Source organism: Narcine bancroftii, chromosome 2, assembly GCF_036971445.1.
Source record: "Narcine bancroftii isolate sNarBan1 chromosome 2, sNarBan1.hap1, whole genome shotgun sequence".
Taxonomy (NCBI): Eukaryota; Metazoa; Chordata; class Chondrichthyes; order Torpediniformes; family Narcinidae; genus Narcine; species Narcine bancroftii.
In genome coordinates, this window is record NC_091470.1 from 58,860,935 (window position 1) to 58,874,815 (window position 13,881).

At 39.0% G+C, this 13,881-nt stretch overlaps 1 protein-coding gene across 8 annotated transcripts in view; it reads right to left on the minus strand.

The window, feature by feature from the left end:
- Positions 1 to 13,881, minus strand: part of mipol1 (mirror-image polydactyly 1) — a 263,763-nt gene that overhangs the window by 42,685 nt on the left and 207,197 nt on the right. For 7 of the 8 annotated variants that reach the window (XM_069916782.1, XM_069916780.1, XM_069916781.1 and 4 more), the window contains one exon: positions 4,692 to 4,786. In XM_069916782.1, the coding sequence (XP_069772883.1) occupies positions 4,692 to 4,786 (95 nt within the window). Of the gene's footprint in view, positions 1 to 4,691; positions 4,787 to 5,067; positions 5,313 to 13,881 lie in introns of those variants that run through there. The other variant, XM_069916788.1, reaches the window with a different exon arrangement.

Consider the following 13,881-nt stretch of genomic DNA (forward strand, 5'->3'; position numbering starts at 1 on the left):
AAATTAAAGGCTGTTCAAACATGCTTTATTTCACAATGCATTTATACATTATTTATCTGCACCAAACAACCAACTGAAAAACCTCACAAAGATAAGCGTATACAGAGCCGTTGTCATACCCACACTCCTGTTCGGCTCCGAATCATGGGTCCTCTACCGGCACCACCTACGGCTCCTAGAACGCTTCCACCAGCGTTGTCTCCGCTCCATCCTCAACATCCATTGGAGCGCTCACACCCCTAACGTCGAGGTACTCGAGATGGCAGAGGTCGACAGCATCGAGTCCACGCTGCTGAAGATCCAGCTGCGCTGGATGGGTCACGTCTCCAGAATGGAGGACCATCGCCTTCCCAAGATCGTATTATATGGCGAGCTCTCCACTGGCCACCGTGACAGAGGTGCACCAAAGAAAAGGTACAAGGACTGCCTAAAGAAATCTCTTGGTGCCTGCCACATTGACCACCGCCAGTGGGCTGATAACGCCTCAAACCATGCATCTTGGCGCCTCACAGTTTGGCGGGCAGCAGCCTCCTTTGAAGAAGACCGCAGAGCCCACCTCACTGACAAAAGGCAAAGGAGGAAAAACCCAACACCCAACCCCAACCAACCAATTTTCCCTTGCAACCGCTGCAATCGTGTCTGCCTGTCCCGCATCGGACTGGTCAGCCACAAACGAGCCTGCAGCTGACGTGGACTTTTTACCCCCTCCATAAATCTTCGTCCGCGAAGCCAAGCCAAAGAAAATCTGCACCAAAAGCTTTCAATACCTCCAATAGTTTTGAAAGACACCAAATTTATTTTAGTCTTTCCATTACGTTGAAAGTTGAATACAAAAAAATATTTTAAGGAAATCCTTGAATGTTTACTAAAATCATATTTTCCGTTCTTCCTGATCTTTCAGTCATCAGAACCCAATCACATAACCCAATCACATAAATTGTAGGTCAATGCACACCGACAAATTACATGTTCAGATCCATTAACAAAATTATATAGAATCAAGGCAAATAACTGAATCATATTAAAAAGAAACTATAACAGATATTAATTAAATTATTTTGGAAATTTTCTCTTTCTTCATATAAAAAAAATCAGTAGGATAATCGAATAACTCTGGAATGAATGGACAGCTGGTTCTGTGGTATTAACTGGCACAAAGACATACAACAGAAGACAGAGCTTGTCCAGAGGCTTTGAAGAATGCTTTTCAGGAAGAAAGGAGAGTTCAGCATCCTGGTTACTTACGCAGCAGTCAGTAATTTTTAATTTGGGCAGTTGCAAGGAAGCCTTTATATCTTCAGGATTGTAAGACCATAAGAGATTATTATGATTAAAAGGGCAGGCTATTAGTGGATTTGAAAACAAAACTGTACATTAAAATTAAACCTTTGCTAAAATGTGATCCAATGAAACTAAGAGTACTGAGGGGACATCGACATGTTTTGGATCTGTTACGAGCCCAGAAGACTCCAAAACCCAGCAGCAATAGAAATTCACCAAGACAAATGGTTACTTAAAACAGAAGTTGCTTTTAATTTTCTTTAAACATAATAACCAGTTCGAACTTTAACTTATTACTATTAACCTAACCTCCTTCTAATTCTAAGCGCATGCGTATGTAATGTATATATGTACTGGAAAGTTTTCTGTTTCACTGTCCAATCGTTCACTTTCCACCTCCAAGTTCACTGGTATCAGGCAATTCTCATACTGTGCACAGAATTCAACATTTATAATTTCTACCAGGCTCTGGTTCTTAAAGTTAAATGGTTATCGCTCAGGAAGATTCTTGTCGGTTTCAGAGAGAAACTTGTGGCTCATTGGACACACACACAAACTGATTTCCTCCAATCATTCACTTCAGTGTCTTGCCAAAGAAACTTGCCCCATCATGGGTTTTCCAAATGATAACCTCTTCTTCCAGGTCACCACAGAGTTCCTCTGGTTTCCCTTATTTCAGGAGAAAAATTCTAGCCAGTCATTTCCTCTTGTAAGGACTACAAGGGTTTTGAATAGGCTAACCTCACAACCCGTCTTCAAAATTGGGTTTTCAACAAGCCTTCCAGTTTGCAGTCTCAACTGCTACTGTAGAACTGACTTCTCTCTCTTTCTCAAATGAGAAATCACCTTTCTGTTTTTTCTCTCTCCACTTGTAAAAATCATGATTTCTTACAAGGTTCCAAACCCAATTTTTGAACAATCTTATTAGTACCTGAGCCTGGACTTTGTTCCATTTGTGTGAAGTTCTTTCCAAAACAGTTCTATTGTCTCTGCAAAGTTACTGGTGACACAATGTCAGCAAATCCCTTGCTTTTTAAGTGAGATGTCTTTTGTGAAGTGTTACTCTGTTTATGAAGTGTAACCCAAACTAAACCCTCACAATCTATATCTTTTTAAGACAGATTTTACCCATAACTATTCTAACATATCCCATAACAGATCACCTCCAGTTTATGGAGGGTACAATGAGTGAGACAATGCATTTAAATAGTCATGTACAGAAGTAAAAATAAAAGCATCAATGAGGGCTTCAGCAATAAATGTACAGGGTCAAAGGTGTGATCTCTGACTCTAGAGCAAATTAAAGTTGAAACTAGATGTTTCAGTGATAGCATTGATGTGATGCTGTCAAGAGTCAGGTTTAACATCAAGTAGTTGCCAGGAGAGGGCTGGAGTAAAGAAAAACCATGCAGGAGATTCAAAGTTAAAAGTTCAAATATATTGTCAGAGTACATACATGATATCACAAACAACAGTGAGATTCTTTTTCCTGTGGGCCAGGAAGCATTTCTACCTATCGGTAATTGTAAACTGAACTCAAGAAAAAAAAGATATGTATAAAAAAAGAGAAATGTAAACAAAGAATGAAATGTAAACCAACTGATTGTTTATCAAAGAAAACAAACATTCAATAATAAATCATATGCAAAGTAAGAATTCTTAAATAAATCTGATATAGTTTGTTTTTTAGGCATCTGATGGTGGAATGATATTCTGATCCTTGTATTCAAAGCCCTCTTTGTCTACATTCTCCTCTACTTCTGTAATCTTTTGAGATCTCCGCTTTCCTCCAATTTGGGACTCTTTCCTCTTCCTGATTTTCATCTCCACATCATTGGGCATCATCAGATATCTGGACACCAAATTCAGAAATCTTATACTAGGCTTCAATTAATCTCTCTCTTTTATTCTTTATGATGTTCTTAAATCCAGCCTTTTTTCAACAGAGTTCTTGAGTGCCTGTCTTAATGTATTATTATGGGCTTTGTACCAAACTTTAGTTCACGTGATATGCTAAAGCTGTCATGTAAATGCAGGTTATTATTCATTCTTGAAGGAATGTTTAAGATTTTTTTATACCATAAGTAACAATAGTGGATTTTTACATTTAAATATTTTTTGGACTGCATTTGAACTTACAAGTATATTATGTATTTTTAAAATAAAAGCCTCATGAATTTAAACATATGGAACATTTGGACTCCAAGGACACCTATGTTAGATTACTGTTCATGGACTACACCTCTGCCTTCCATACCACAGTCTCCAGAAAACTCATCTACGAATTTCATGATTTGGGCCTCAGCGCTCTCCCTCTGCAAGCGGATAATTGACTTCCTGTCTAACAGATCACAGTGAAGATAAGCAACATTTCCTCTTTGATCACACTCAACACCGGCAGTCCTCAGGAGGTGTACCCAATCCCATACAATACTCCCTCTACATCCACAACTGTATTGCCAAATACCAATTCCACCTTCAAATTTACAGACAACACCATCGTAGTGGGCCAGGAATCAAATAATGAAGAAATGAAATACAGGAAAGAGATGGAAAGTCATGTGACATGGTGCCAAGATAACAACCTTTCTCTCAACTTCAATAAGATGTCGAAGCTGATCACTGAACTCAGGTGAGGAGGCATAAACCACATCCCTGTTAACATCAATGATGCTGAAGGGGAAAGAGTTAATAAGTTCAAGTTTCTTTGGGATAAACATCACCAATGACCTGACCAAGAGCAAGCACATTGACAAGATGATCAAGAGAGGACACAAGCACCTCAAACTGCAAAGACTAAGGCAGTTTGGCATGCTCCCCTGCCCCTTAACAACTACCATTGATAGCATACTTGCTGGATGCATCACTAAGTGATTCAGGAGCTGCTCTGTTGAAGATCAGAAGAAACCGCAGAAGGGAGTGAACTTCCCTCCCCTCCACATACTCCACCTGTAGCCTGGGATAGGTAGCCAACATTCAGTACAACCCATCGTTTCCGTGATTCCCTTCTCCCTCCTCACATTGGGGAAAAGACTCCAGATTGTGAAAGTGTGCCCTCACAGACAAAGACCGTTTCTTCCCCACAGATGTCAGGCTCATAAATGAACCTCACAACAATGCTGCCCTTGCCTGGTATAAATTGATCTTTTTTCTTCTTGTTTCTCTGTAAATTCTACTCTATATGGTTGTATGAATGAGTTAACCTGTTCGCCTTCTCACAGCACTAGGTATAACGTGACAAAATAAACTAAACTTAAATTAACATCAAATGGTAACCTTGAATATTGATTAATTCCAACAAAATACAACTTTGACCATTTATTTTCTTTGGACCCTGAAATATACATTGAAAATGGAAAACAGACCGCTAAAAATTCTTTCATCCATTGAAGATACAGAGTGCAGCTTACCTGTAGTAAACACGAAGTGTCTGAATTTCTTCATCTTGTTCCTTGCATTGCTGAAATGCAATATCTCTTTCTTTCTGCATTGTTATTAGCTGGGCCTGCAAAATATAACATTTATCTTGTCACATTGCAGTGTGCGCTCACAAAGATTATTATTGTTTAGCTGTTTGCTTAAATACAAACCAATTTGTACACATTTGTTGTATTACATATTGTATAACACTGATAAACTGATACCTTTGCTTATTAATTTAGAGTAAAGGAAGCACCAATTGAATTTGTTCTTTTTCAAGTTCAAGTTTATTTATCATCCAATTGTATATACAATCCAACGAAACAGTGTTCTCTGGTCTTCAGTACAAAACACTGCAAACATACACGGACATAATACACAGATGGACAAATTATACATATGCACAGTGGTATATACAAATATTAAAATAAATAAATATTATTGTTAAATAAACAGTAGAGTCACAGAGTGCTTGTATGAGGAGTTCATTCATCATTTAGCTGTCTCACTGCTCATCGGAAGAAGCTGTTTCTCAACCTCGTGGTGCTGGATCTGATACTCCTGTATCTCTAAGTAAATCAATGCTTATAATGGTAATGTTTATTTACGGTCTATAAAGTGGAATAAAAACATTGTATTAAACATTTAAATACAAATTTACAAGTCTTTAATAAAACATAGTCTTGAAACTCAATAATCAGAAATCAAAAATGGATATTCATTCTGAGAAACATAGACCCACAGATTAAACTGGAAAAGCTGCAATCTGGACCATCATTTATATTTCATAAATTTCAGTGTCATTTGTTTGCAAGCTTTCCCTGAAACTTTGCTGGAGTTGATCCCTGTGTGGTTTTTGAGGCATGTCACTCACACCATGCAGCATCAGCACTGATGAATCTCCTTGTGAAGCACTTCACAGAGTCACTATTAAATAGCATGAGAGCCCTCCACCTTTCAGATACTATACAAGGATCAGAAATGCCACAAAATTAGTGGACATTAGGTTAAGTGCAGTTTTTAAACAAATAAACTAATGGAATTGAGAGATACATGACTAAAACATATGGGTCAAGGGGCTATTCAAAAAAAGAAATACAGCAGTGATAAGAATAAGAATCTCCAAGCTTATCATATCAATGAAAAAACCTGAAAGTTCTTGGAAATCACAGAACACAAAAGAGACACCGAAAAGCATGACTTCAGTGGTTTCCTTGGTTACACCATCCACTGCCTACAACAGGAAAATAACATTGACAGCAACATACCTATTGGGACTATGTACGAAAACTCTGACAGATGTCACACTTAATTACAGATGCAAAACAGGCAAAGAATGGTAGGTGTTTCTTGTCAATCTACAGGATTCTTTAACCAAACAATTAAGCTGAGTGACTTTGGTCTGTGTTTGCTTATAGAAATTGGACTCTCTGACATTACAGGCTCTTCTTTAGCAGTAGAATAATTCATGATGTGGTATTATAATGTCATTTTCAAACATAGCATGCCATCAAATTTACGTAATGATTATTTTAGAACTGTCTTTAAAAGGTTCTTCATCACACATGTATAAGATGGGGTATTCTGTGTCTGTAGTATATACCTCCAGACCAATTGATTAAAACCATTATTTTCATGTGAATTCTTTAGCTTTTATCTTCTATGATAGCTGTCCAATGCAAAAAAGGAGTACAGCACAATAATTTGTTGTTTGTTCTAAGACTGTAGTTTTTAAACAATTTTCAAACTTTTGTTTCTCACATTTGCTATCCAAGCCATGAGCATACAATGGATTGGTGCCTTATTATCGTATTCATTTGTACATGTAAATAATGAATAAAGCTAATTCTTCCTGACATTATTCAGAACAATAATTTTTCTATAGGAAGTATGCGGCAAGACATCATGAGTGCTATTCCACATCCATAACATTTGAGGATCGAATAAATTTTGCTTAATAAAACCAGTAAGATTCATTTAATTACCAGCTGTTGAAACAGATGTGTTCAACTACTCTTATTAACCAACAGCTGGGAGGGAGGACAATTGGATTTAAGAAAACCGACAGTCAGCTGTCTTCTAGTAATTATCCATGTCATGATAATTGAAGAACGGTCTGGTCAAATTACAAAAAATTAGGTTCGAGGGTAGAAAACTATCAGATAATATCTGGTAAGGAACTTTAGGGGATCAATAATATTAGAACTTGATTTCTGTGTCATTTAAAATTTGCCAATTATTTTTAAACATGAATACAATAAAAATTCTAACTTTTGTTGAAAGTATTTATTTAATTTTTAAAATTAAGTTCAAGTGAATAAAATGTAAAAATATGACAAAAATAAGGATTTATGATTTTGAAAAGAAATTATTTCTCCACAATATGCAAATGATTAATCAGCAATTTATATTTGTTTTTAATTGGTATAATTTTTTCCAAGTTTTGTGACACAAGCAAACAAGCCTGCCCAGACAAAGGGAAAGACTTAAACTTTGATGCATTGAATGTAAACCAGTATAACTGCAGTAATCTCTTGTTCTTAATCACTATAGCAACCCCCAAAAGATTAAATGGCCAGTTGATTACATCATTGTGGCTACATTTTCTGCAGTGTTAAGTATGATTTTGATACTTGTTTTTGCTTTCAATAATTCCAATTATTTTGCACTACTTAAATTAAGTAATTAAGTTCTAAACATACAATAAGAACTGGTAAATTTGTGATCCATGCTGCAAGCCTATACAGGCACGGCCCCCTCAACTCTTCCTTCGTTATATTGTCGACTACATCAGGGCTGCCTCATGCACCCGCAATGAGCTTGTCAACTTCATTCACTTCGCTGCTAACTTCCACCTCAAACTCACCTGGTCCATCTCTGACAACCAGTGCCAGATTAAAGTATTGCGGGGTCTGTAGTATTTATTTTAAAGGGACCCTAAGTTGTATCAGCTGGTGTTTGTAGGGAACATAATGCCTATGGCAAGCAATTAAATTGCGCTCCCCTATTCAAACTAACTTACACATTTTGCACTTGTACTGAAATTACACTCACACTGAAGTTGCCCTCCCCCCATACCTGTTAAAACTTACTTACACATTTGGCTCAATGTGGGATCAATGACTGTCTTCGTTACCCATGATCACCCCCCACACAGCAGGAACCTTTCTGGATTTTCCTAGCACAGAGGCAGCAGAGCGGTTCCAGCTGATTGGGTGTTATGGGTAATAAAGATGGTCACTGCTCCCGCATTGAGCTATCACCGTGAGCTACCGGGGTGGTCCCAAAGTTGACGTAATAGATTGCTTGCATTTTTCCAGTCATTAAACCCCTCTTCAGTAAACTTTGATGAACATCCTGAAGTCATAACCTTGCATGGGAAACAGAATAGGCTTCCTTTGCATAACAATTTCTTGATGTTGCTTGCTTGTAGGTTCATGGACATGTTTGAAATAAAACTTCTGACACTAGCAAGGTTTCTTTTCATTGTCACACAATAACATGGATGGAGAAGTCTCTATTAGCACAATGACATTCATCACTTCCTTTGGCTATCCAATATTCACGATCACCATCATCTAGATTGGCCATTCACCAATATTATTAGAGTATGTCCTTTTGCATTCAATAGATGCTGGCTGTTGCCATCTACTTTCTGCTGCACTAGTACTAGTTGTTCCTATACTTCCAGCTTCAGTCGTTATTAGAGCACCATCACATCCCCGTGAACATCAAAATATTTCTGTCAAATGCATGTTTTTGATATCACAAGTTGGTCTTTGCTTTATGTTTTGCACTTCCAGAAGCATAATGATGTCCAATATTTTTGGCTCTACCTCTGCTCATCATTGCTATCTGCAGGATGCAGCTCCCCCGACATGTAAACAAATGAAACCAGCTAGCTGACTGAGGGGCTCAGGTGAAAATTATTTTTTGTTCTGCTAAGGCAGCCATGAGATACAACTCACCCATAGACAGTGGTAATAATTCCGATTAAAGGTGATAATTGGTTAAATCGCTCACCTTAGTGATTTTAGCCAATTATCACCTTTAATCGTGGTTATTAACACAGACTATCAGTGTGGTATCTCAGCTGCTGTACAAAAATGAAAACAAAAATGTTTCTCATAAAAATAATTCATAGTACATAAATGTGGGGGTGGGGGGGCTGAAAATCCAGGGCCCGTAGCATACGCTACTTTTGCTACTATGTTAATCCGGCCCTGCCAACAACTCTTTTCCCTTTCTGGATCTCTGTCTTCATTTTGGGAGACAAGCTTTCCACCATCATATTTTACAAACCTACCAACTCCAACAATTACCTTGATTACACTTGCTCACACCCTTTCCCCTGAAAGGATTCTAGTCCCTTCTTGCAATTTCTCCATCTCCACATTTGTTCCCAAGATTAGGTCTTCCAGTCCAGATCATCTGAAATGTCAGCCTTCTTCCACAAATGTGGCTTCCCCTCTACTACCATGAACTCAGCCCTCACCTGCATCTCCTTCATTTCCCACTAATCTGCCCTGGACCCCTTTATCCCTAGATGCAACTAATACAGATTTCCCTTGTCCAAACATACTACTCCACCTGCCTCTGCATCCAAGACATTATCCTTCAGAATTTTCGGGATATAAAAGGATACTACTACCAGAAATGTCTTCCCCTCTCTCATACACTCATCCCTCCCTACCAACTGCCCCCCCTCCCCCCGGCACCTTCCCTTGTGGCTGCAGGAGGTGCCACGCTTGTACCCACACCTCCTCCCTCACCATAGTCCGGGGCTCCAAACAGGCCTTTCAAGTGAAGCAACACTTCATATGTGTATCCACAGGATTGATTTACTGCATCCTGTGCTCCCTTTGTTGTCTTGTCTACATCAGAGAGATTGGGTGCAGATCGGAAGATCGCTTCACTGAGGACCTTTCCTCTGACTGCTCCAGTGACAGGGACTTCCCAGTGGCCAAACATTTCAGTTCTGCATCCCATACTCAAATGTACTATCCCATGAAGACCACCCATAAATTGGAGGAACAACACCTGATTTTTCATCTGGGCACTGTCCAGCCAGATGGCATTGAGTTCTCTGGTTTCTGCTAACCTGCTCTCCTTTCTCCCTTGCTTCCCTTCCCCCATCTCTTTTCCTCGGCTCTCTGCCCCCTTCCCTCTCATTTCACCTAGCTATCCCTCCTTCCCCTTCGCCACCTATTACCTCCTGGCTTTGGGTCCATGCTCCTCCCCCACCTCTCTCGCTCTTACCTTTTTGTTCAGACACCTGCTGACATTTATCCATACCTGGAGGAAGAGCTCAAGCCAGAAATGTCAGTTATGTATCTTTATCTTTGCTATATAAAGTACACTGTTTGACAAGCTGAGTTTCTCCAGCTTTGTGTTTTTATTTCAACCACAGTGTCTGCAGATTTTTATGTTTTACTTTTAGATAAATTACAAATACTCAGTGGTTTGTGTTTTGCAAGCTAAATCATGAAGTGATTCCCTTATCTGACATATTGGAAACTTTACTGGACAGTTTCACAATTGTCTGATAGACTTGCCAAGCAGAATATCATTCAGAGTCAGACGAACAAAAATGTACAATTCAACTAATAGCCATTTGAAGACATCATTAAGCCAAATGTTTTTTTGTGATAATCTGGCTATTTCATAATTATTCAACTAAAGACTAAAGACTCATACAGAGATGGTGTACAGAATCAACATGAATTCTGATTATTAAGTTTTATGACATCAGGTCAGATAGAAACAGGCAAACTGATTGTTTTCAATTACCATTTTTCTCAGCTAATGAAGTTGAATTCCATTTGGAAGAGGCTACAAAGGCATAAATCACTGAGGAATCTGTGTTCTTTATGAACTTATATTTCGGTGCTTAAGTAGAGTTGTGAAACCCCAAAAATTCTTTCAAAAAATGGGGGTCGACTTATATGCCAGATATACTTTTGAGACCTTAAATTCAGCTCAAAATCCAATCCACAATGATCTGGCGTATAAATCAATCCTTGAAAAACTGATTCGGCATATAAATCGATCTTTGAAAAACAAATAAAAAAAATGACCGACAGATTTTCATTGAGATTTTTATTGAAAACAACAACACAATTAGCCCTCTTCAAAATAACTATCAATGTCTGAAAATAACAACATTTAGAACCTTTCAAAATCACTTTCGCTATCATCGTCTGAGGCAAAGATGGCAGCAAGTACATCCGTACTCTCATTGTTTAAACAGTCATCATATGGGTCGCAGTCTGCATCTGATGAGGCGGTTTCAGCTTCATCGTCAGTGTCCCACAATAAATCATCTTCCGTGCCATCAATTGCACAAGAGATGCCACACTTTTTAAATGATTTTTTATCACAGAATCTACTTTAACTTTATCTCATGCCTTGAGCATGAAGTTACACAACATATCAAGTGATGTAGCACGCAATGCCCCACCTTTTGTAAATGACTTTTCTGCACTCGACATCCATGTATTCCATTCCTCACTCACATTGTCTTTGAATGGCTTGTTCAAGCAGACATCGAGAGGTTACAATAAAAAGATCAAACCACCCGGGATAACCATCACGTAAATATTAGGTAGTGCTAATCTACTTTTAGAGTTCTCAGTTAAGTGGCTACAAAACATATCCCAGACTAGCAAACTCCATTCTTTGCATAAACCGCCTGGCTGCCTTTTCCACACATTGTTTTACAAATAGTTTTACACCATTTTCATCATTCCATCCTTTTTCATGAAATGTACAAAAATACCTGCAGGGAATTTAAATTTGGTTTAATTTTGCATTTGAAGATTACCATCGGTCTTAACTTTGTCCCGTCAGCCATGCTCAATAACACCACAGTAAACCTGGTCCTTTTGTGCTGTATTTCTGGTTTGTACAGTTTAAACTCCTTTCTATTCCACTGTTCTATTGCCTATCATGTCAAAATTTATGAGAGTTTTGTCCATTTTTCTTAATTTATTTCGGGTGACTATCTTGCCTCTGTTCGTGTACCCATTCTGCAACATGATTTTCCAACTCTGGCCAATGAATGATTCTGTTTCTCAAAGGACATTGCCTTTTTGGCATTTTTATTAAAGTATCTTCTTTCTTCCTCAAATCTCTTACCAACTTCTCATGAACATCAAATTTTCTTACAGCAGCGCAGCTACTGGTTTCTTGACTATTTCAGCTTAAAGCTCGTTTCATATTTTCGTCACATGCTGCGTTGTGTCGATGGACCCTCCATGATAGCAATCACCTCCAGCCATTGCCCAGCAGATCAATCCATGCGATTTATGGGGGTCGATGTATACACTGGTCAATGGCCCATCTCAGGCATCTCAAGTTTTGGGGGTTGACTTATACGCCGGTTAATGGGGGACCTCAGGCACCCAGAAAATGGGGGTTGACTTATACGCTGGATAATTATTGATACCATAATCAATTCTGGATGGATATTTTAATGTTCATTACTAAGAATGGCTCCAGCATTGTGGTTTTACTACAATCACTGCATTTGCAGGCTTTCTTGTTTCACTCCATAGCATGTGAAGAAATGGCCAAAACATTGGAGAAACCTAATTGACTTCATCATCATTGATCAAGCTTTTGCAGATGCTTTAACCTATAAAATTTTTGGGAGACACAAGCATGACAGACACATTTTCAGGCAAAGTCCTATTTCAGAATCGGAATTTATTGTCATGAACAAGTCACAAAATGTTTTGTTTTGTGGCAGCGTCACAGTGGAAGCATTCATATAAACCACCTTACAATAATAAATAAAAATAGTGTATGAAAAGTCAAAGTAAGGCAGTCTCTTTGGTTCATTGATCATTCAGAAATCTGATGGCAGCAGGGAAGAAGCTGTCCTTGTGCCACTGAGTGCTTGTCTTTAGGCTTCTGTACCATTTTCCCAATGGTAGCAGAATGAAGAGGGCATAGGCTGGGTGGTGGGAGTCCTTGAGGATAGAGGCTGCTTTCTTAAGATACCACCTCTTGTACATGTTCTCGATGGAGTGAAGTCTGATGCGCGTGATCTCACTGGCTAAGTTAACAATCCTCTGGAGTTTATTCTTTCCTGAATGGTGGTACCCCATACCAAAAGTGGTGCAACTAGCCAGAATGCTCTCCATGGTACAGCTGTCAAAGATTTTGAGAGTCTTTCTCCACAATTTGAGGGAAGATAAATATGAGAGGTCATGGTTTCAAGATGAAGGGGAAAAGGTTTAGGGGGAAGTTCTTCACTCAGATTGGTGGGAATGTGGAATGTGCTACCATCTGATGTGGTGAATGCAGGTTTGATCATGTGTTTTAATAATAAATTGGATAGGTGCATGGATGGGAGAGGCCTGGAGGGTTATGTAATGGGAGTATGTCAGTGGGACAAGGGAGATGATAGTCAGCACAGACTGACTATCATCTTTTTAACGTGCTGTAGTATTCTATGGTTCTTCTGTGACACATCAAATCTCCTCAAATACCTCACAAAGTATAGCTGCTGGTGAGCCTTCTTCGTGATTGTATCAACATAGATGCTCCAGGATAGATCCTCGGAGATGTTGACACCCAAAAATTTGAAGTTCTTGACCCTCTCCACTACTGAGCCCCCTTGAAGAGCATTCTCCTGACTTCCTCCTTAAGTCCACAATCATCTCCTTGGTTTTGCTGACATTGAGTGCAAGGTTGTTGGTGTGACACCACTCAATGAGCTGATCTATCTTCCTCCTTTATGCTTCCTCATTGCCATTTGTGATTTTGATGACAACTGTGGTGTATTTGGGCAAATTTGTAGATAGCATTGAAATTGTGCCTGGCCACACAGACATGGGTGTATAGCAAGTAGAGCAGTGGGGTAAGCACGGATCCTTGAGTTGTGCCTATGTTGCTAGTCAGTAAGGAGGAGACATTGTTTCCAATTCATACTAACTGTGGTCTTCCAATGAGGAAGACAAGGATCCAGTTGCATGCAGGAGGTGTGCAGAGGCCCAGGGTTTGTAACTTCTTGACCAGCACTGAGGGAATAATAGTGTTAAAGGCTGAGCTGTGGTCTATAAAGAGCAACCATATGAATGAGTTGCTGTTGAGGAAATTCAGAGCTGAGTGGAGAGCCAGCGTTTCTACTATGGATTGATTGTGACGATAGGGAAATTGCAGTGGGTCCAGACC